Source organism: Nomascus leucogenys, chromosome 1a (genome assembly GCF_006542625.1).
Source record: "Nomascus leucogenys isolate Asia chromosome 1a, Asia_NLE_v1, whole genome shotgun sequence".
Lineage (NCBI taxonomy): Eukaryota > Metazoa > Chordata > Mammalia > Primates > Hylobatidae > Nomascus > Nomascus leucogenys.
In genome coordinates this window covers 72542721-72567220 of record NC_044381.1, presented here as the reverse complement: position 1 = coordinate 72567220, position 24500 = coordinate 72542721, and the positions used below count along the sequence as shown (strand labels likewise).

At 35.7% G+C, this 24500-nt stretch overlaps 1 protein-coding gene across 7 annotated transcripts in view; it reads right to left on the bottom strand.

The window, feature by feature from the left end:
- Positions 1-8373: 8373 nt before the first annotated feature.
- Positions 8374-24500, bottom strand: part of KTN1 (kinectin 1) — a 103210-nt gene continuing 87083 nt past the window's right edge. For 4 of the 7 annotated variants that reach the window (XM_030810989.1, XM_030810982.1, XM_030811001.1 and 1 more), the window contains 10 exons: positions 22714-22794; positions 21873-21962; positions 21651-21743; positions 20201-20272; positions 19890-19973; positions 19647-19730; positions 16985-17068; positions 14478-14570; positions 13252-13372; positions 8374-8853 (listed from right to left, as the gene is read on the bottom strand). In XM_030810989.1, the coding sequence (XP_030666849.1) occupies positions 8849-8853; positions 13252-13372; positions 14478-14570; positions 16985-17068; positions 19647-19730; positions 19890-19973; positions 20201-20272; positions 21651-21743; positions 21873-21962; positions 22714-22794 (807 nt within the window). In that variant the 3' untranslated portion in view covers positions 8374-8848. The remainder of the gene's footprint in view (positions 8854-13251; positions 13373-14477; positions 14571-16984; positions 17069-19646; positions 19731-19889; positions 19974-20200; positions 20273-21650; positions 21744-21872; positions 21963-22713; positions 22795-24500) is intronic. The other 3 variants (XM_030810997.1, XM_030811006.1, XM_030811015.1) reach the window with 1 other exon arrangement.

Here is a 24500-nt window from a genome sequence, read left to right as displayed (position 1 = left end):
ATATTGGTCAATTGTAGAACAGCATTCATGCATATTCAGACTTTGTTGGGGTGGATAATAAGGAAATTCACTGAAGAGGAAAAAAGCTTAAATTTGACTTATTTCTGAAAAAAATATTCCCTGTGTGACATGATGAGAAAATATCAAGAAACACCAAGAGAACCACCAACTGGAGCCAAACACATGTTGCAATCTCTGTTCCTCTCCAAATTTGTAGAATTTATAGAAATGGTATAAAAATACTTAGTAAATATTTTAAAACCTTGAAAACAAGAACACTCATTTAATAAAAAACTGTGAAGAAATTGCAAAAGAAGAAAGGCAAATTGAAAACCATATGCATGACTTTCAGTGTGTTCCCCAAACCAGCAGCATTAGCTGCTGGGAATTTGAAATGCAAATTCTTGAACCCTAACCCACACCCACGGAACCAGAAACACAGTCTGGGAACTGAGAATGTATCAATTAACAAATTTGAATTTAACAAGTATAAAACATACTTTCAATAGTTTGGAACATTTACAGATATTGACTATATAATTGGCAACAAAGGAATTGTTAAAGAAAACTCGTATTATTGCATTTGGGTTAGAATTTGCTAGTCATTGATATAGTTTGGATGTTTGTGCCCTCCAAATCCATGTTGAAATGTAATCCCCAGTGGAGGTAGGGCCCAGCAGGAGGTATTCAGATCACTGGGGTAGATCCCTCATGATTTGCTTAGTTAGCATGATGAGTGAGTTCTTGCTCAGTTAGTTGATGCGAGATCTGGTTGTTTAAAAGTGCGCAGTCCTTTCCACTTCTCTCTTGCTCCTGCTTGCCATGCAATACTCCGGCTCCCCCTTTGCTTTCTGCCATGGTTATAGGCTTCCTGAAGTCTCATCAGAAGCAGATGCCAGCACCCTGCTTTCTGTACAGCCTGCAGAACTGTGAGTCAATTAAGCTTTTCCTTATACATTACCCTGCCATGGGCATTTCTTTATAGCAATGCAAGAAATGACTAACACGGTCACATTTTTATTTTATTTACATAGCTGGCAAGGAGAAAAACTAGATGCAGAGGTTTGATAAGCCTGCACAATTTAGGTGGCAATGGAACTTACCAACACAATTCATCAACATAAGTAAGCAAATTTCCATTTCCTGTAACTATAGTCTGTGGATTAACAATAACATATTTTATATATTTTGAAATGAATACTGCATTCACTAAATAGGAACTTTGTATTTGACACTGGATGAAATCCCAAGAACTCTGTATTGAATAGCTCAGGAAGAACCCGCTATTGACTCATAAACTTGTAACTGCTAGATTCTTCATAGCAAAAGCAAGAGACAATGCAGAAATGCAAATGTAAATAAGACCTTTCCCCACCTGTTTGACTCTGTTTCCTGTGTTCTGAGATCACTGGAAAATAAATATTCCCCAACTCCCTCTTATTTTTTAACTGAAGAGGGTAACAACCAGTCTGGTACAGTAACTTGAAAACTCAAACTTTCAGATAATGAAATCATTTCCTGCCAAAGCTTCACATTCTTGTTGACACATTCTTACTCTAAACCAAGACTAAATAAATTTCTTTTTTGGAGCCCGCATCGCCAAGTCAATCCTAAGCCAAAAGAACAAAGCCGGAGGCATCATGCTACCTGACTTCAAACTATACTACAAGGCTACAGTAACCAAAACAGCATGGTACTGGTACCAAAACAGAGACATAGATCAATGGAACAGAACAGAGCCCTCAGAAATAATGCCGCATATCTACAACTATCTGATCTTTGACAAACCTGACAAAAACAAGCAATGGGGAAAGGATTCCCTATTTAATAAACAGTGCTGGGAAAACTGGCTAGCCATATGTAGAAAGCTGAAACTGGATCCCTTCCTTACACCTTATACAAAAATTAATTCAAGATGGATTAAAGACTTACATGTTAGACCTAAAACCATAAAAACCCTAGAAGAAAACCTAGGCATTACCATTCAGGACATAGGCATGGGCAAGGACTTCATGTCTAAAACACCAAAAGCAATGGCAACAAAAGCCAAAATTGACAAATGGGATCTAATTAAACTAAAGAGCTTCTGCACAGCAAAAGAAACTATCATCAGAATGAACAGGCAACCTACAAAATGGGAAAAAATTTTCACAACCTACTCATCTGACAAAGGGCTAATATCCAGAATCTACAATGAACTCAAACAAATTTACCAGAAAAAAACAAACAACCCCATCAAAAAGTGGGTGAAGGACATGAACAGACACTTCTCAAAGGAAGACATTTATGCAGCCAAAAAACACATGAAAAAATGCTCATCATCACTGGCCATCAGAGAAATGCAAATCAAAACCACAATGAGATACCATCTCACACCAGTTAGAATGGCCATCTTTAAAAAGTCAGGAAACAACAGATGCTGGAGAGGATGTGGAGAAATAGGAACAATTTTACACTGTTGGTGGGACTGTAAACTAGTTCAACCATTGTGGAAGTTAGTGTGGCAATTCCTCAGGGATCTAGAACTAGAAATACCATTTGACCCAGCCATCCCATTACTGGGTATATACCCAAAGGAGTAAAAATCACGCTGCTATAAAGACACATGCACACGTATGTTTATTGCTGCACTATTCACAATAGCAAAGACTTGGAACCAACCCAAATGTCCAACAACGATAGACTGGATTAAGAAAATGTGGCACATATACACCATGGAATACTATGCAGCCATAAAAAATGATGAGTTCATGTCCTTTGTAGGGACATGGATGAAACTGGAAATCATCATTCTCAGTAAACTATCGCAAGGACAAAAAACCAAACACCGCATGTTCTCACTCTTAGGTGGGAATTGAACAATGAGAACTCATGGACACAGGAAGGGGAACATCACACTCTGGGGACTGTTGTGGGGTGGGGGGAGGGGGGAGAGACAGCATTAGGAGATACACCTAATGCTTAATGACGAGTTAATGGGTGCAGCAAAACAACATGGCACATGGATACATATGTAACAAACCTGCACATTGTGCACATGTACCCTAAAACCTAAAGTATAATAATACAAAATAAATAAATAAATAAAATTTCTTTTTTGGTTTATAATTTCTTTCTGAAGTCTCCACAAATTCAGGAAATTGGTGTCATATAGGTCATATTCACTGACACAAATGCAATATTAGAAAAAGATCCTTTAAAAATCTATGCATGTGAAAAATATGTAACACACTCCAAAAAAATAAAAAAGCTTAAAGAAAGCCCAGCTGAAAGTGGGAATGTATAAATTGTGGCATATTCATAGTTCAAAATGAATAAATTTTAAAGTTAATATTGAATGAATAAAGCAAATGGCAGAACGATTTGTATACATTTTGAAAACATGCAAAATAGTACTACATTAGTTATGGATACCTACCTATGGTATTGATAACAACATGAAATTAAATGATAAATCTCAGCTTCAGCGCAGTAGCTACCTCTGAAAATGGAGGGAAATTGGATGGGGGTTATACAAGATGTTTCAGCTGTAGCTAATGTTTTCTTTTATTTAAAAAATTCAAGCAAACAGAAGGTGGAGGAACACAGACTTTTTCTCTTATTTTCTGTGCTTTTCTATATGTTTGAAATATTCACAATTTTAAAAAACTAAAAAGGAAGACAATACCTATGTATCAAAATCTGAGATGCAGGTAAAGAAGTCCAGAGGAAAATGTATAGCCTAAATTATTAGAAAACAGGAACTGAAAATAAATGAATTAAAATTTACAGGTAAGTTGGCAAAGAAAATAAAAAGAATAAAAAGTATAAAAACATAAATGAATATAAAACAAAATACATAAAAAACAGTGCTAAGTTATCCAATATAATTTAAAACTGTTGGAAAAATAAACCAGCATGCCAGACCAGTGACTTAAGTTTTTGATCTCAGAACTGCTTTAGACTTAAACTTATTTCTACCAATATTCACTGTACTAGAAATTAAAACCAAGAAAATTGGAAGTTTACTAATTTAAAATAACAATATAATGAACATATTTTCATGAACTATAACTTCATTTTCCAAAACTCAAAAGATATAATGAGAAGAGTGGCTTGACTTTACATATTTGCAAATCTTTTTTATAGAGAAGGGGTCTCCCTATGTTGCCTAGGCTGCTCTTTAACTCCTGGCCTCCTCAAGGGATCCTCCCACTCCAGCCTTCCATAGTGCTGTAATGAGTCATGAGCCACTGCATCCGGCCTTACAAATCTCTTTAATTCCTGGCCTAATAGAAGGCAACTGCTTCTGAATTCAAATCTGTTGTGATATGTTGTTTTGGTTGAAGTGTATGAAAAAAATCTGGCCTTACACAGACATATCCTTGGAAAAAAGGCAGCCATTTCAGACAACTGTGGATGTTCTTTAATGCTACAGCCAAACTCAAGTGGTAATTTATTAAAGATTAACCACAATATGGAGTCTGAAATGATATCAATGAACTTTTTGCACTGTTATGTTAAAATCCATTGGTTTGTCTTGCCCTTTTTTTTTTTTTGAGATGGAGTTTCTCTCTTGTTGCCTAGGCTGGAGTGCAGTGGCACAATCTCGGCTCACTGCAACCTCCGCCTCCCCGGTTCAAGTGATTCTCTCACCTCAGCCTCCCGAGTAGCTGGGATTACAGGTGCCCGCCACCACGCCCAGCCCCGTCTTGCTTTTTGAAGGGATCTTTCACCCATGCATGACTTTGTAACACTGTGCATTCATAATTTGGAAAATACTGGTTCACTGAGTTATACAGATCTTCTAAATGTTGACATACTTCATTATACATACCACAAAAATCACATTCATTACCATCACTACTGATCTCACCAGAAGACATTCTTAGGTGACTTTGATATTGTAGTAGGACTTTTACTGGGGTGAGTAGTGGTGTAAATACAGTAACAAACAGTTGGGAGCCACTGCTTTAACACTTGCTGAGGTACCATTCAGCGCAGATGTCAATATGGTGAAAAAGGCAACTAACATCTTATTATGAAAACTAAGTTTGACCTTGCAAACTCCTAGAAAGGGTCTTGGAGATTTCCAGTGGTCTGCAAACCGTACTTTTGAGAACCACAAAGGTAGGCAATCCTTGCAAAGTAGAATCAAGACAAAATGAGAGAAGGCACCTTAACAACAGGAACAAATGGAGGGAAAAAAATGAGTAAATTTAAAAATTATCAGACTATGTATAGTCTAATTTTAAAAATTACTCTAGTAATTTATATAATTACACTCACACTTATAAATGAATACATATATAAAAAATTTTTTTTAGTGAGTATAAATAAGGCAATCAAGCCAGACAGCTTAGGTTGGAGGTTGGAAACCTGGCTCCTGTACTTAGTAGCTGTGAGACCTTGGATAATTTAATTATCCTCCCTGTGCCTCAGTTTCCTTATCTATAAAATGAAGATGATGAAAGCACAACCCCCTGGCCAGTTAAATTCTAGGGAAGATTAAATGAACTAACATAACTGCTTAAAAAATGTCTGGCACGTGATAGGTTGTACAAGTGGTATGTTGGCTGCCTTGTAGAACTCTGCCAACAAATATGAAATGGCCAGATTTTCTAGGAAAATAAAAATGACAAAAATGTAGTCAAGAAAAAAAAATCTACCACCCAGGTTGCAGAACAGCCTAAGAAGTTAGTGTCCTTTCCCAACCAGTCTTCAACAATGCTTCGCCAAGTCTCCCTCTTCTGCGCATCCTAAGTAGACCCAAAACCTGTTCTGTAACTTCGGTTAATACAAGTCCAGTCCAACTCAGTGTAATAACCCATCTCCCATCTGCCCCTGGCTTTAATAATGTCAACAAGGAATCGTCTTTTCTTTAATTCTTCCTTTGCCCTCCCTTTTCTGGGGACCCAAATGAATGAGGTCAAGGGACAAACATGTCTTAACCGAGGGTGTAGCTGCAGCCTCCTTCCGGTGGTAACTGCTTCTCCCTACATCTCATCCTGGGCAGATTCCACAAGTGGCAGGTGCCCATATGCAGTCTCTGTCCCGGGATGCAAGACACATGAAAAATCTAGCTCTAATTCTGTGAGTAATACAGCTATTGCCCACAGCTATACACCACATAGCCTCTTGCAGCTGGAGTGAAACACATCCAAGGCAGCTCAAGCCTGGATGCTTTACACAACATCACTACCTCCAGGAAATGAAATTAGTTTTCCTACACCAAACCCAAGGATATGGCCGGCTTCAGAGGCATCCCCACTCCTCCCTTCCACGTCTCTCTCTTCTCTTTTTGGGGATCAAGAAGTCTGCCTCTGACTATTCTTTATTCTCTTCCTGTAAGCTTTCTTCAACGTGTAATTTTCTTAGGGCTTTCTGCCTCAGTTGACTGTGATAGTGGCAAGGAGAGCCATTTGAGTTTGATGACACAGGATTCCTTCTCTTTTGATGCTCCCTTCCTCTCCTGGAGATAGGTTTGTAATATAGAAGAGAGAAGGCGGACAGTCGGGGATTGAGGCAAGGAGGCTAGTTTGGCCTTTAATCACTCAGTGCAACCAAGGAGCTGAGAATATTTAACTGTAAGGGGAAAGAACGTAGAGCACAGAATTATCTTTGCATATCTGAACAATCACTGAGAGTGTGATAAGTTTTTCCTATGTGATTCTGTAGTGGGAAAGGACAGATTGATGCAGGTATCAAGAACACAACTTTTAATAATGTCATACAAGAACCATTAACAATTACAGCTGTCAAGTTAGAAAAGGCAATGTTGTGAACTTCTTGCTACTTCAGAGGCAAAAGATGAATGACTGTAAGGTTGGGATGTTGAGAGAAGGGATACAAACTGACAGGAGACTGGACTGTGTCCCCAGAGTCCTTTGAAATTTATTTTTTTAAATTCAAACATACAGAAAGGTTGAAAAAATAATAAAATTACACAATTCTTCTGAGGAACTTAGCTCTGAAGAGAGAAAGAGTAGCAAGAAGACACTGTAACTTGGAAGGCAGAATTTGTTACAGGTGGCAGCAACATGAGCACCTTTAGGCAATGGCAAAGGACAAAGGAAAGAGGCTGATGATATATCTGGCCTTCAGATCAATTTCCCAATGATTTGCTAAAAGCAGCAAAGGTAGCAAAAGGTAGCCTGAATCCCCACACCAGTCCTCACTGGCCATAAGAAGTCACTTCAGTTGATTTCTATATGCCTTAGAAATACTATATGTGCAGTGAAGTGAAAAGGTTAGGAAGCACCACTTTAGATAATCTTCAACCTCCAAAAATGAATTTTATCCATTCATTCATTTAAATAGTTGAGCACAATGAAGTATCAGGCCTGTCTCAGGCTACAGATACAGCAAAGAACCAGAGATGTTTCCTGTCCTCGTGGAGCTTACTTACTGGTGGGAACAAGGGGAGTAGAAATCAAGTATGACAGACAATAAGGCAGAATAGGGAGGGCAGAAGGATAGCGGATAGTCAGGAAAGATTTAATGAGAAGGGTGACATTTAAGCAGATTTCAACACAGTGAAGGAGCAAGCCAAAGCTGACACACCAGAGTTCCAAGCCCAGAGAACAGAAAATGCAGAGGCCCCATGACAGAAGCATGACTGTTACGTGCACAAGAGGACCACAGTGCAGCCTAATGGGTACTTTAGTACTCAATGGCACAAGATATTTCTCAGTGGTTATTTAGCATCTGAAGTGTTTTTAACCAATTATTAAAAAAACTTTCATCGGCCGGACACAGTGGCTCACACCGGTAATCCCAGAACTTTGGGAGGCCAAGATGGGTGGTGGATCACCTGAGGTCAGCAGTTCGAGACCAGCCTGGCCAACAAGGTGAAACCCCCCTCTCTACTAAAAATACAAAAATTAGCCAGGCATGGTGGCAGGCGCCTGTAATCCCAGCTACATGAGAATTGCTTGAACCCAGGGGGTGGAGGTTGCAGTAAGTCCAGACTGTGCCACTGCACTCCTGCCTGGACAACAGAGTGAGACTCTGTATCAATAACAACAACAACAACAAAAAAGATAACACATGTAAACTGTGTAACAGTGCCTGAAAAAGAAAACTAAAAGTTAATTATTATTACTTCAAAAAAATAATAGTAATGGTAAAAACAGAGCTCCTCTACCTGAAGTGTGGGTGGTAAGTCTGAAATCCTAAATGCTTGCTCTGTCCTTTCTGAAACCCCAGCACTCCTGGGGCACTTTACACTGGACCAAACCGAAGAGGACCCAGAGCACCAGTTAGAAAGGTTATAGAAGCTACATAAACCCATCTTGTTGAATGGTTGCCAATTAATAGCTGTATTCTAAATTACAATGATCTGTACTACTAATGAAATCTGTTAAAGCTCAATAAAAATTAGAACAAGTCAAGTTTGAATAATAAGCATCCTTTTATTTGCTGACGCCATTACAAAAACCGATTACATTAGCAACAAAAAAGTGTTTTCTTGAGTTGAAGTCAGAGGCAGTTACTTCCCAAAATGTTAAGTAAAACAGTGTACAACATCAGTATTAAAATGTTAAATTTTACATTGTCTTTACCACTTTGATCTTCTGAACAATTTTATTGAGCAAAATAAGATAAAAGATTACATGTTTATCTTCAGGAATGTAAAGGTCTAATTATTCAAACAGTTTTTATTATAAAACTAAACTCTGAAGGTGTCTACAGAGTTGGCTTTTTTTTTCTTTCTTTAAATCAGTAGTCTAACAAGGATTAGAAAAGACAAAACTCTGTTCAGTGTTTCTGACAAAGTAGAAAGGGTGAAAACATAAATAAGGCTTTAATTTGGCAAAATATAATACAATGCCTTTTTTATCCTCAAATGAACAGTTTCTCAATTACTTCACTCTGTAAAAGATCAGAAAGAATGAATTTCACTTTAAAACAAAGCAACAGAAGGCAATCAGAAGACATTTGTCAAACACCAAAAGTACATATTCCATTTGATCTAGCATGGCCCTTTCAAATAGACTCAAAGCAATTCACACTAATGGTAATCAAAATGAGAAAAATCTCAGGATTCAAAGGAAACAAGCTTTTAGGTAGATATTTTTAAATGTGAGCCAAATTCGGTTAGAAAACATTTAAGACAACAACACTGGTAATCCATTTTTATTAGTCCTACTCAAGAGAATGTAAAGCTAAAGTGAGTGGGTAGCACTGAAAAGAGGTTGAATACAACCTTACCCCAGTGAATAAATAATTTAAAAGAGCAGAAACAGATTTTTTTTTTTTTTAGGTCATATGACGTTTTCTAGGTCAGATAAGATGACTAAAGAAATTAAACTTCAAAAGCCATTAGAGAGACTAAGAGGACTTAACCAAACACAACATGCTAAATTTTGCCTTGGATTCTGGTTTGGGGAAAATAGTTAAAAAGCTATTTTGGGTACAACTGACAAAATGTGAATAAAGGGTTAATACTGGATAGTACATAACTACTATTTTGTCTTTTTGGATGTAATAATGGTACCACTGATTGATAAAACAATGTCTTGCTTTCGGAGATGTGTGCTAAAGTACTTAGAGATAAAATGTCATAACGACTAAAAGTTACTTTCAATTAGTTTAACAACAACAAAATATGAAGACATATAGAAAAAGATGAAGCAGATGGAGGGTTTATGGGTGTTGTACTATTCTTTCAACTGTATGTGTGAAATTTTTCAAAATAAAAAGCTCAGAGGAAAGAAGCAATTGGAAAATTAAAAAGCAAAGTTATCACTGGCTATTAACAGTTGATCGGAACGTCTAAAAAGATCACTAGCACATTAAACTCTAAAGTGCTATGCAAACATATTACAGAAAATGAAAACCTGATCCATATGATAGCCAAGGTTCAGTGTAAAATAAGATAAGTTCTTCTCCAGAGCATTAACTCTTGTACCTCAGGAGCACTACAAAAGGATTTTTTCTTTCAGAAACACTTAAGAATCTATTTGTTAAAGGGAGTACAGAGAGCACACACAGAGCTTCACCTCCATTTCTTCTGGATAATACTGTAAGCCTCTCCAATACATTACTGACAAACCAAATATCAACTTCAGGAAAAAGTCAGAATTGATTGACAAAACTTCTAAGAGGCTGGCAAAAAAAATAAATAAGAAGACAAAATGAGGAGAAAAGAAAACAGTGACAAAAGGGATCAGTGAACACAGTGCCTGAATTAGGGAGAAGAAAAGCACTGATTAAGAACACAAGCCCTGTACCCAAACTACCTTGATTTAAACCTCAGCTAACCCATTAGCCGTACGACCTTGGACAAGTTATAGAATCTCTTTGGGTCTGTTGTAACATGGGAATAATAATACCTACCTACCTAACGCACAGGGTGGTTGTGAAGATTAAAGGAGTTGCCACATGTTGGAAGCATGCTTATGCTTACAGGCATACTCATGAAGTATCAGCTATTTAAATTATCATCCTCCCTCAACAGGATTCTACAAACTGGTTCCAAGATAAGGTAACCCGGGATAATAAAGCTTCTGATTTGGTTAGAAATACACCTAGAAAACTTAGAAACCAGGCAAATGTGAAACAAAGAGTAGATATCTGGGAACAAAAAAGTATATTATAAAATGCCAATACTGTCAATTCACATAAAAGGCATCTTAATCAATCTCCCACTCCCCCAAAATGGAAAGAGGAGGATGGTACCCTTTTCTTTTTTTGATGGAGGGGGAGGAAAAATAGGTAATGGGAAAAAAAATTTCCAAAAGAAAAGTTTTCACAAATTAAAGATATCAGTTAAATACACCTACCCCTACAGCTCTAAGAAACGCTAAGCACTATGTATCAGGATTTAGAAAAACTACATCACTGCATATTATCTCTTGAGTATTTGTTTTTAAAAACAACTCTCCCTTTATTGAATATGTGCAGCATTATCATAAACAATTTGTAAGTACTTGTGTATATTTTTAAAGGTTTCTTGACATTAGATATATTAACCTATTACCTACATTCTAATGATTAAGACATGTGTTTTCAATTTAATCATCTCGTGTCAGTTTAAAGAGTATACAGGAGGGAGAATATATGTAGCAAAAATGATAGCTAAGGATAAAAACCTGAGGGTAACACAAACATTTAATGGGTATAAAGAAGAGTTAAGGGAACCAAAACATAAGTACATAAGGAAGAATTATCAACGTCACTGCCAGGTAGAGCCTAACAAATGAAGAAGTTCGAGAGTGCCTGGTGGGCCCATCATTCATGATATAATACTGTCAACCACCCACTTGCCAAACTTGGACTTATATTTATCAGCTGACAAAAGAATGTCGTGCTATCACTTAGGGGAGCTGCCTGCCAACTGCGTTGTGAGGGTATACAGACATATTTTAATAAATTACTATAATTCTGTAAATCAAAAAGAAAAACTGTTATTATCAATGATTCATATGTCTCAAATGTAATACAATTAAAACAAATGTGGCAACGGACAAGCCAAAAATAGTTCACAAGACTTAAAATGAGCAGACTATGTATTTGGGAAGAAAAGGAAAATATTAAAGAACATCTGTGAGATGCTAAAGAGAGAATATTGCTTAGGTCTAAAGGCAAGGGGTAATAGGCAATCTTTTAATTGTTTAAGCTCTCTAGAAATGAAACCCTTCCCTCATAACACAAAGATCTAATGTCAGCATTTTTGACATATTTCATAAGTACTTTCAGTATCTCATCATATGCAAAAGAAGGGCCTATACTGGACCTAGCAATTAGGGATCATTAATGATTTTTGCAAAAATGATTTCACTGAAATAGGAAGAAAAGCCATTCTAGAGTGTATAAAGTAATCAATAACAATAAATAAGTAGATAGAGAATATTTTCTTAAGAATACTAAATAGTAAAAAAGTAAAAAATAAGGGTGGTAACCTGAAGGAAGTACAAGGTTAAAATAAGCCATCTGAGCATGTTTTCAAGACTGAACAGAGGGAGCCAGTGGAAAAAATAAGGCAGAAGTCCTGGGAAGGAGCTATGGAAGAGTTTCCCTAGGAAGCAATGTTATTTCCTAATTTAGAAAAGCGAGGAAACGTGGCAGAATTTTTACACTGGGAAACTGGAGAAGTCAGCTTACCAAAGATAAAAGATTTGGGATGAGGCTTAATTACTTTTGTTGATATGTTGAAGAATGAGCTGGGCTTATTATATGGAAAGTCATGTTAGAGATAACTGACCTGAATTAGCATTTTGAAGGAGAGCATGTGTCAAGGTAGGCCAGAGGATGGATCACTCTCAAGTGAGACAAAATGCTCCTGTAACATCAAAATGGAAGTCCATCCCAACTTTTCCAGGATACCTAAGCTCTCCCTGAGGCCTTGTATAGCCCAACACAGTATTATCAAGGGTTCTGAAAGGGATAATTCAGTGATGAGTTGCCCCTCAGGGTCTCCAGGATATCATGATTGTTTTAGAGAAAATATCTTCAAAAGAAGAGTATCTGAAGTATTCAGTGCATATCTGAATACTCTAATAACACTCTAGGCAGTGTGACTTAAGTTATTCATAAAACACGTAAAATCCAGGTAGCAACAGAAAAAAGAAAAAAAAACTTACAACCAGAAAAACAAAAACTGCATTCACCAGCTGGAATACAAGTCATTTTAAAATGCTACCAAATCTGAGCCTTCCAAGGTAATATAGACAATAAAAGCTCATAACATGACTTGGTTAATTATGGGTTTAGCTATCCTCAAGTAAAAATCTCACTTCAGGAGCTAATGAATAAATTTCTTAGACTACCTAACAAAAGCAAACTTGAATAAAAACCAGCTTTCAATTTTAAGACACTGCGATGACTTTACTTTCAGTTCAGCAATCTTACCTCAGTTAAAATGTTATGGTCATTTTATTTTGGGAGGGAGGAAAGGAGGAAGGAAGGGAGGGGGGAGAAAAGGTCATAGATACTTACTCTAAACTAAGAACAGAATAAACTAACGAAGCAGTTGCAGGTATTAAGGCAACACACAAAAACCCGGGCAGCCAAGTTACAAGAGAATCTGTTTGATACAAAGGTCAAAGGAGGCAAAGATAACCCCTCCAAGCTACAAGACCTTCAAAATATGCACAAAATAGAACTAAAGCTCCAAGAAAGCTTAAGGCTGTCACCTGAAAGTTCTGAGAGAGATAAAGAAGGAATATTTCCTCTAGTGAAGTGAGTTTCCTTTATTTATGTAAATACACATTACACATACACCTAACGTCAATTACCCATAGACAGCAATATTTCAGTTGTCCTTACCTAACACCTGGTAGTGCTCTTTCTCCTTTGTGAGCTGTTGGTTTACTGCCTGAAGCAACTGCTGTAACTGTGTTACAGTCTGATTTAGACTTACAGACATTGTCTCCTTCTCAGAAGACTCCTAAAAAGAGATGGAAGTGATGATAAACTCCATACACAAGGAAAAGAAATGTACAACCAAACAACAGAAAATGCTATATTGCTGATTTAAACACAAACATTAAAAAATCTGAACAATGACATGAAAATCAACAATAACAAAAACCACATAGAGAAATACTGTTTGCTAACTAGTGGTGCAAACTAGTTGGTACCAAAGAAAATTATGTTATAAATGTTGTCACCTGGCCACAAAAGGAAAAAAATCTAGAATCTATGAATATCAGAATCCATTTTTTCTTTCAGAAAAAAAAATTTGCCCCGCAAAAGAAAGCACATTCCAACCAGTAAAAAAAGTAGTTAATATATACTGAGCTCTTACTAAGTTAAGTGCCAGGCACTGTTCTAAGTACCACCTACTATTTTAAGTGTTTTATGTATTAACTCATTTACTTCTTTCAAAAACCCTACAGGATAGATATTATTATCATTGCCTTTTACAGATGGGGCAACTAAAGCACAAAGTAGATAAAGATCTGCCCAAATTCACATAGCTACTAAGTGGCAGAGCCAGGATTCAAACATAGGCAGTCTAGCTCCAGAGTCTATACTCTAAGCCAGCGGTACCCAATCGTTTTGGCACCAGGGACCAGTTTTGTGGAAGACAATTTTTCCACAGATGCGTGAGTGCGGGGATGGTTTCAGGATGAAACTGTTCCACCTCAGATCATCAAACATTAGATTCTCATAAGGAGCATGCAGTTCACAATAGGGTTTGCACTCCTATGAAAATCTAATGCTGCCACTGATCTGACAGCAGGCAGAGCTCAGGCGGTAATGGTCATTCACCCACCACTCATCTCCTGCTGTGTGGCCTGGTTCCTAAAATGCCACTGACCACAGTCCAGGGACTGGGGACCCCTGCTCCACATCTCTCAACACAACCCTTAAAATTAACATACCTCACTAAGCAAAAATGAGATCAAACATCAGTGAAAACACTACATTTTAGGGACAGGATATTTTCAAGGAAGATGACTTTTGGAGATGGACCTTATACATTTTTGTTCTTCACACAGGTCACAAGGTAACTAGCTCAGAGATCTGGGGATGAAGAAAATACATACCGTTTCTGGGGAAACATCACTATTTTCAATAACAGTAGTGTCTCCAGCAGCTTTTACTATTTTTGACTGGATAAGCTCCAGTGACTGTTGAGCCTATAAGGAAAGCAATATGGTAGCTACTAAATAATACAGTTGATAAATACATAAAAAATTAATAATTTTATTCATTTCGTAGAAAAGTTCCTGTCAAAAGACGACACAGGTTTTTCCCTCCAAAATGAAAATAGCTTCACCCCCCCACCAGATTATAAGAACATATGTTCACTGTTTTTAAAAGCTTAAGTAATACAGAAACTATATAAAGCAATTTAAAAATAGAAATAACCATAGTTGATATTTAGGTTAGTATTAGTCTAGATTAAAGGTTAGTCAAATCTGGTCCAAAGCCTGTTTTTGTACAGAACACAAGCTAAGAATATTTTTTACTTTTTAAAGCGCCATGTTGCTGGGCACAGTGGCTCACGCCTGTAATCCTAACACTTTGGGAGGCCGAGGTGGGTGGATCACCTGAGGTCAGGAGTTCGAGACCAGCCTGACCAACATGGAGAAACCCTGTCTCTACTAAAAATACAAAATTAGCCGGGTGTGGTGGCACATGCCTGTAATCCCAGCTACTAGGGAGGCTGAGGAAGGAGAGTCGACTGAACCTGGGAGGCGGAGGTTGCAGTGAGCCAAGATCGTGCCATTGCACTCCAGCCTGGGCAACAAGAGCGAAACTCCATCTCGAAAAAAATAAAATAAAATTAAGGGTTATGTTAAAAAGGAGACAAAAATATTCTAAAGAGATCATATGTGACCTACAAACCCTAAAAAAGCTTTGGGGTTTGTCCACCCCTAGTTTAGATCCCTCTCTACATATTATGTGCTTATAGAAAATATTACATAAATGAGCTTTAACATACTACTGCTTTATACTTACCTATTTTACAAAGTATGTTATTAACTTTTTTTTTTTTTTTTAAGACAGAGTCTTGCTCTGTCGCCCAGGCTAGAGTGCAGTAGCGCAATCTCAGCTCACTGCAACCTCTGCCTCCCGGGTTCAAGCGATTCTCCTGCCTCAGCCTCCTGAGTAGCTGAGATTGCAGGTGCGCACCACCACACCCAGCTAATTTTTATATTTTTAGTAGAGACGGGGGTTTCACCATGTTGGCCAGGCTGGTCTTGAACTCCTGACCTCAGGTGATCCGCCTACCTTGGCCTCCCAAAGTGCTGGGATTATAGGCGTGAGCCACCACGCCCAGCTGTTATTAACTTTTTTTAGTCAAATATTTATGTGCTTTTCCAATCAAATGTTGCACAATATTTCTACTGTATAGGTATGGGGCAGTTAATTGTCACCTATCATTGCCATCTTAGCTATTGTAAATAAGATGGTATATCTATTATATAACTTTGAGCACCCATTTAGTATTTTTAAAGTACTTTCTAAGAAACTACATTGCTAGGCTAAATTCCATGTTTCATATTTTGATCCAGGGGTCAAAAATTAAAATCATGTATCAAAGTAAACTGACTGCTCAACCATAACAGTGTATTAAGCATCAGTTTGTCCTCTAAAACAGACCCAAATTCACATTCTGTCTACACTCAAATAATCTGACAACACTTGTGGATTCCTAGACTTTTACATAACAATTATAAACTATATGCATACAGAATCAAAAAAAATTTCTTTCAACTCTTCAAAAGGAGTATTATTTTTTTAAATGAGATAACTTTTAAAATCTATTAGAATACCAAATATTTAAATGTCAGACAATATCTAATATTGGTGAGGGTATAGGGAAATACATGTTGACAGGAGTATAAATTACTACTCTTAGGTTTCTGGGATTCCGTTTTATACTATCAAAATTTAAGATGTGTGTACCTCTTGTTCTTGCAATTCCAAAAAGTGACATTTGTTTTGCTAATGATGATATATCCATAAACACTATCATAGCTCTAAAACAGCTTTGATATAAGAATATGTGAATTCTACTATTAAAAGTAGACCTCAAAACAGAATTATAAATAACCCGTCAAATCAATGCAAAGAAATGCAGTCCTAAAAATCATTCATTTGCATTGAGATTAGGAAAAATATATTTGTATGAAGAAATAAATGAAGGAAAAACTTCTGAAAAAAAATAGCAATTTATATCTTTGTTTTATCCAAAAGACCAAGAGAAAAATACTTTGTAAATGAATACACAGCCAAATCCCAATTTTAAAAAATATATGGATGCAGCCAAATTTTAATAACTCCAACCAAATTTTACTCTGTACTTTATAAAGCAATTAATTATAGAAATATGAGGAAATAATGAGGTGAATTAAGAATCCTGGAAAAACAAGCCAAAAAGTTTCGTTCCAAAATAGTAACTAATAACAAGCAGCTTAAATTTATAAAAGGTTAATATAATGATGCAAAACAACAAATCCAGAATTAGCAGCATAAGTTTGCTTAAGATTGAACACACAACATAGGCTCATGATACGACATCTCTAGGACAAACAGTGCCTACCTTATGCAAATCACCAGCTACCTTCTGTCTTTCATTTTGTTCAGTTCTAAGTTTTGTGAGTGTTTCATTTAACTGTGCCTTCAACTGTAAAAATAAAGGAACACCATAATTAACTTAATTTGCATCATTCTTTGATTATGCTGATACCTCTAGGACTGAAGAATGAATGGGACTGCTAACAGTTATTATGCACAGTGGATTAGCCAATATGCTGCACCAGATGTATAGAAAGGCTAAGCAGTAGAGGTTCCCATCTGTAAAGCTAAACATAAGAAAAGCCACAGAAATGAACTACAGTTTAGAGCAGAAAACTGCAAATGCAAAAACAAAACCATCAAATTCCAGTAAAGTGCCTTTTGAAGGTATCACTATTTATAACAGTCACTGAAATTATTCCAAATTAAAAGCCAAATAGATACTTTACCCATTAGTTTTTAAAGGCTTTCTTAATCTATACAGTTCAATTAAAGAGTCAATTATACAATATTTTTAAAAATATTGAACAGAAGACTACAAATTCAGTCAAATTAAAACTCCTAAAATACTGACCATCATTTAAGGCTTCACTAAGAGGTAGTACAAGACCACACTGGCCTAAATTATACCATCAAGAAATGCCTTACGATACACCTATGAATAACCAATCTGTCAAAACAGAAAGTTCTGTAACTCCCGTGCGAATATATAATGCCGCTTCTCTGATTTTCCAATTAAATATGAGCAAGGAAAATGAACTATATTGCTCCCAAAAAACTTTCTTCTTATTCTCATAAGGTAATTGTTTTTGCTTCCCACCCATGGGCACTTTTGAAACAGTTCTAGAGGCCCAAAGGCGGAAATACAAGGCAGTGACATTTAAAATTGGAGGGAGAATTAAAAAGGGGCAGCAGTGGGGCAGAGGGAAATTCCACTTGGAAATTTTATCTGAGGAATTCTATGTTAAGTACCCAAATAAATTTTGCTCCTTTACACAACTTTGAGTTTTAATATTCTCCATCAGAGAAATGCATCTTTTGGCCCAAGAATACACAAAGCACGTATAGGCAAACAAAGCTATTTTATCATAAAAAGTAGCAGCAGTTATTCTGAGCAAACAAACATTAAAATAAAGATTCCAAACTCAAGACTAGGGAAAAATGTAAGTATCAACCACTCAAAATGATCTCCTGACAGAAGGAGGGGGACAAAAAATCAAAATAAAGCATTAAGCTGAGTGGAAATGTAACCATGTAACTGTTGAGTCAGCCACTAAGCACCAAAGTTGTAAGTAAAACTCTAACAACTAGAAATGATTTTTTAAAAACATAGAGTGAGGACTTATAGCCATGACCTATCACAGTCCTAATCTGTGCAATCTATAGCATAGAACTAGTCTCACAATGCAGTGTGAATGAGTTCAATTAAAGTAAAACATTGATAAATAAAACAAAGATTTAAAAATTAGAGGTGTAGGGCTCTGTGTATGTAGGGCTGTGTGTGTATGAACATCCCTAATCTGAAAATCTGAACTCTGAAATGCTCCAAAATCCTAAACTTTTTAAGCACTGACATGATAATCAAAGGAAATGTTCATTGGAGCATTTCAGATTTCGGATTTTCAGATAAGGGACACATACAGAGCAAGCATATAATACAAATAATCCAAAATCCCCCCCAAAATTGCTGGTTCCAAGCATTCCAGATAAAGAATACACAACCTGTATTTCATACAGCTCTACTCTAAAAATTGATTCCCATAAATTCTTGCCGTAACATAGGATACCAACCACAAATGAATGAGTTAAAGTTTTCTTGGTACACATTGAGTAATGTTAACAAGAAAATTCCAAACTGGGCAGGGTGAACTTTGGGTAAGGAAAAAACTTACTTACTGTAATCTTCTGAGAGTTTATTAAGGTACTTAAAAAAAAAAAATCTAATCCCTGTGCTGTAACAATTTTTAACTCACAGGGAAGACATAACAATTGTTGTTTCAAACAGAGAGCAAAACAGCCATATCTGTCTAATAGCTAAGTCTGTCACAATCAGTACAGTTTTTAGAAAACTTGAGAATAGGAATACAGGGTACTATATGTTTTAAGACATTTAGCTAACATAAAATTATCTCAAAGTCTATGCTTTTAGGATTACTATGATCTAAATAATATGTTGATAATAAAGACTCATATGCTTTTTAATATTTGTAATATATAGAGAGACTAGGTTAAAATTAAAAACTGGATTAGATTACTGCCCTTGAATGAAGAATACGTGTCTTTGACTTTCAATATAATCTTCTCCCAGGTTAGAAAATAAAAGGCCCCATTAACTATGATAGTCTGAGAAGAAAGTCTTCGTAACTCAGCCCATCTTTATTTCATTTCTTTATTCACAGAAAAGACTGCTGTTCGAGAAAATAGGATTTATAAAACATGGAAAATTTTGAAAAAGAGTTGGAAGCCAAACATGCCATTGTTAGGAGCTAAGAAAAGAAGGATCATTTTAGGAGTCAAGAAAAGAAAGATAATCTTAGGAATCATCGGAATATGAAGATTATCTTAGACTTACAAAAAGGCCAAGCTAAAGATGTTAGCAAAGAAAAAAAAGCTTGGATGGTTTCTCCACATGTCAACAAAGTGTTTTCAGTGCCTACTTGATACCCAGTGGAGGACAAGCTTCTTACCAAATTTAGCTCTTCATTCTGTCTTACTGCTTCAGAATATGAATCATCAAGTTTTTTCTGCAATTCAGTCAACAGATCTTTCAGCTGCAATGAAGTTTAGAGTTTAAGATTGATCTCCTTATGATAGCCCATGTTTTGTATGCTACTTGGAAGCTCTGCCACATACAACTTACACTGAAATATCACTGTTATAAACTTAATCTGAATTGAGAAGCAAGTTTGAAAAGATTTTGTTTTAAGTACCTCTCTGACTTCTGTAACATAGGTAGATCGTTCCATCTCTGCCTTCTCTAGTTCCATTTCCAAATGTTCTCGTTCTCTTCTCAGCTAGCAATGCAACAAAGGAAAAGTTAGCACACTTAAAATTTCCTTTCATAATATTTCCCCACAAGGCAAAGTTATGACACTTATGAATATAAAACTGTATCAACCCAAACACTACCCAAGATATTAAGAGCATAACTATAAAGTAATCTTAAACTATAGATCTTCAGACAATCGTTGATGCTAAAAACAAATCCATAGGTTACAAGTAAAACAATCAAATAACATACATTTTCAATATCCTTATTTTCTCTTCTTAATCGCTCTAGCTCTTGTTCTGAAGATGTAAATGATGACTGCATCTGAAATGTGAAACAATTATATGGCCAAGTAAACCACCAAGGATATAGCAGTTTCTATCCTGTAGAATTCTGATCAATTAAAAGACACTTCCAAGGTTTTGAAATGCATCTCATTTAAAGTCTTACTGAATTTTAAAAGACCTTAAAAATGAGTCACATTGAACTTGATTTAAATTGTGGTCCAAACCTACTCCATTTGTATATTAGGCTCGGCTAAAAGTGATTAATTTTTGATTAGTATTAACTGATATTCAGCTGTATTTATTCTGCAAGTGCATTAAAGTAGAGTACCATCAGCAACTGTAAATTCTGCACGTTGGCCCCAAAAAATAAGTGAGTAACGGTACTCTTTATCACGCTGAAGTAAAAGGGAGAAAAATTAAGGTTGCACAATAACATTCAGGTCCCACAAATAGAAGAATGATTTTTTCTTGAATTCTATATTATGGGTTAAATACTTTAAAACTGATTTTGAACCCAGTATTCTTTTTTTTTATTATTATTATACTTTACGTTTTAGGGTACATGTGCACAATGTGCAGGTTTGTTACATAAGTATCCATGCGCCATGTTGTTTTGCTGCACCCATTAACTCGTCATTTAGCATTAGGTATATCTCCTAATGCTGTCCCTCCCCTCTCCCCCAACCCCACAACAGTCCCCAGAGTGTGATGTTCCCCTTCCTGTGTCCATGTGTTCTCATTGTTCAATTCCCACCTATGAGTGAGAACATGTGGTGTTTGGTTTTTTGTCCTTGCGATAGTTTACTGAGAATGATGGTTTCCAGTTTCATCCATGTCCCTACAAAGGACATGAACTCATCATTTTTTATGGCTGCATAGTATTCCACGGTGTATATGTGCCACATTTTCTTAATCCAGCCTACCATTGTTGGACATTTGGGTTGGTTCCAAGTCTTTGCTATTGTGAATAGTGCCGCAATAAACATACGTGTGCATGTGTCTTTATAGCAGCATGATTTATAGTCCTTTGGGTATATACCCAGTAATGGGATGGCTGGGTCAAATGGTATTTCTAGTTCTAGATCCCTGAGGAATCACCACACTGACTTCCATATTCTTTACCAGTATTCTTTTCCAGCATTCTTTACCTTATCACACAGTAGTTCTGTAACTAGCACTCTACATTCTATATGATTACCCTTTAGTCATACTTTGAAACCAGTGATTTTCAAACTTGGGTGGGCATTAGACTATTCTGGAGGGCTCATGAAAACAGACTGCTGCCACCCCACATACGTTTTGGATTTGGTAGCTGGGTTGGGGCCCAAGAATGTGCATGTCACATGATGCTGATGCTGCTGGTTCAAGCCCCACACATTGAGAACCACTGCTCTAAGCTTTTCTTTTGTAAATACCTGTTTAATAGTCTTGTGTGATTCATCAACCTTAACTTTCCATTTATTTTCTTCTTGCTCAACACTTCTCTGTAGCTTCTGTAAAATTCCTTCCTACAGACAAAAGTATAGTTGTTTTGAAAAATTCATGTTCTAATGCCAAGATAAAACTATTTAGGCCATGAAGGAAGAAGGTAATGATTTAAAGTAAAATCAAAATGTAGATTAAAAATCATTTCCTACTGTTTCTGCAAGGACGGATTTGTATTTTTCACATTCTAGCTGTAACAATGTGTGCATTTCATCAGCTTCTTTCAACTTGTGCTCTAGAACCTGCAAAGAACGAAATAAAGAAAAATTCCGTAATTCTACCAGAAAACTTTATGCTTCAAGTTTTAGTACTTAATACTGTAATATGCTAAATGGTTTCAAAGTGTTTTATAAGGAAACACTACATTTCAACCTTTCTAAGTAGCAATGAAGTTCATTCAATGACCCTTTTGGTCATTTTTATTAAACAATGTTATAATAAATAGTCTTGGTACTAAAGTCTTTAGTCAGGTGGTAAGATCAAAGCAGATCCACATGTGAAGAACGGTCACAATGCCTATGCTACACACATGGGAAAGAGGATTTTATTCATGCCACTTGAGATACAAGAAAACAATAATAATAAATCCCCCCAATTTCAGTAGCCAAGGATAAAAACCAATCCAGTTTCTAAATACCTCTAATGATGTATTTGGGGATGCTTCAGCAAACCAGTGAGATTCTACCTATCTCGACTGATCTTTACTTTTTAAACCTAGGCTAAAAAAATAGTAAGGGATAAATATTCAATTTTAGAAACAATTAAAATACAGAGTTAAAGGAATGGCAAACATTAGCTTTGTAAACAAATCAAATGCAAAGACGACTTACTGTATTTCAACTAAAATTTAAACAAAATGAAATCACCTTCTTACACTTTCTCAAAAGAGCCTTATTCAATTATCTTTTATCTTTTCCAAGCTCATGAAGACAAAATCTTATTTGCTTCTTTTTTCTATGTTTAAATTACAAACAGTTCATATGCTGAACTAACCTTAACCTCCTCTGACCCTGAAGTTCCAGCCATACATTCTTTTGCCTTTTTTTCAAATCCATGCAACCATTCACTATAACTCTGTGGACGAGAAAAGTTAAAATCATTAATTTCCAAAGGAAAAAAAAATCCAAATAAAATAGGTCAAACATTTAAAATAACCAGATTAGATAATTATAAAAGAAACCTACACAGACAAACAGGACATTGCTACAAATTTCAAAGAGGAATGTAACTACTGCATAAGTTGGACAAAACCCACTTTTAAAAACAAGCACTAAAAACAGACCTACGTACCTACCATCAAAATAAAATCTTATATACCTAACCAAGAGTATTTTCAAATGAATTCTGCAGTCGCAGGTAGAAAAACCTGGGTTCAAATCTGGCCTCTACCACTTACTAGCACCAGGACAAATAATCTTTAAAACACAAAAAACCCCGAATAATTTTTCAAAACTGTTTCCAGGTAAAACAGTTCTCAAAAATGAAGTATTTTGAGTTCATAAAGTGAAAGTTCAACTGAAGATGTTCCATTTGGAGGATTTCAAATTCTATGAAAATGCTCCAAGGACTCTAAAATTATTTCATTCAAATTAGGAAATATTATTATTTTAAAAATCCTAATGAGAAGTGATATTCATACACATTTACTTGTTTAAATCCAACCACAACTCAATTTGTGCTGACAGGTTAGCTGATGTAAATATGCATATATTACAGTTTTGGCATTTACTCTAAATTTTAGAATAAATTACTCTAAATTATTGATGCTTATCTGAATTTTACACTTTGATAAAGTGTATCTGTGTGTTAGATACTTTAAATCAAATTTCCTCTTATTCCTTCTTTTAAGTCTTTGGATTAAATTTAAGAAAAAAAAACTCATGAAATTTTTATTAACTGCTATAATATAAACTGTTACATATGCAGCTGAATCAGGATTCTCTGTAAACTATCAAATAACAAAAAACAAAAGTAGATGCTGAGTCACTCCATAGTACAATACCTTTAATATCAAACTAGTTTTAAAACACTATTTAACATTCTCACATTATAAATCTAAACCAAGACTAAATGTACACTATCAGAATCCTACTTAACAGTTTCAACTATTGGTACCCAACGTAAATTAAGATAAGATAAAAAACTAGTTTCGTTGCTTAAAGTTTGTAAATTTCCCTCTAGGTCATATAATTTAGATCTCTCCTATGTTGACTGCTCAGCAAGACAGCAAAAGGAAACAGTAAAAAAAATTTATATATTTTTATATCTACTGATTATCTTGACTTATCTTAATATTAATGAAGCTTATTGCTTTATTATTTTATAACGTAGTTTATTGTCCTTCATATCTTTACAAACCTAAAATGCCAGACTCTAATGTTAGCACATAGAAAGTTTAGTACATTTCTTGTAGACTATATGCAGAAATATTCAACTTTTAACAAGTATATGAACAAAAGCCAAAGAGTATCATCCATATATTATGATGACTTATAAATATTTATAGTGTCAAAAAGATCTGGTTACTGAGAGTGGGTAGTATTGCTGTTAGAAAAGAAAATTTTTACTGCTGGTGACCTTATACAATCTTTGAAGAACAGAAATTATCAATCATTAATTCTCTTGGCTCATAAAGTACTGCCAAAAAATACATCCCCCAATATTATTTCCATAAATAAAATATAAAGTAGAAACAAAAACAGGTTATGCCACAAAGAAAAAAAAATTAAATATATTAATGGCAACCCTTTCTCTTAGGTTCAATTTAATGACAGCACTAG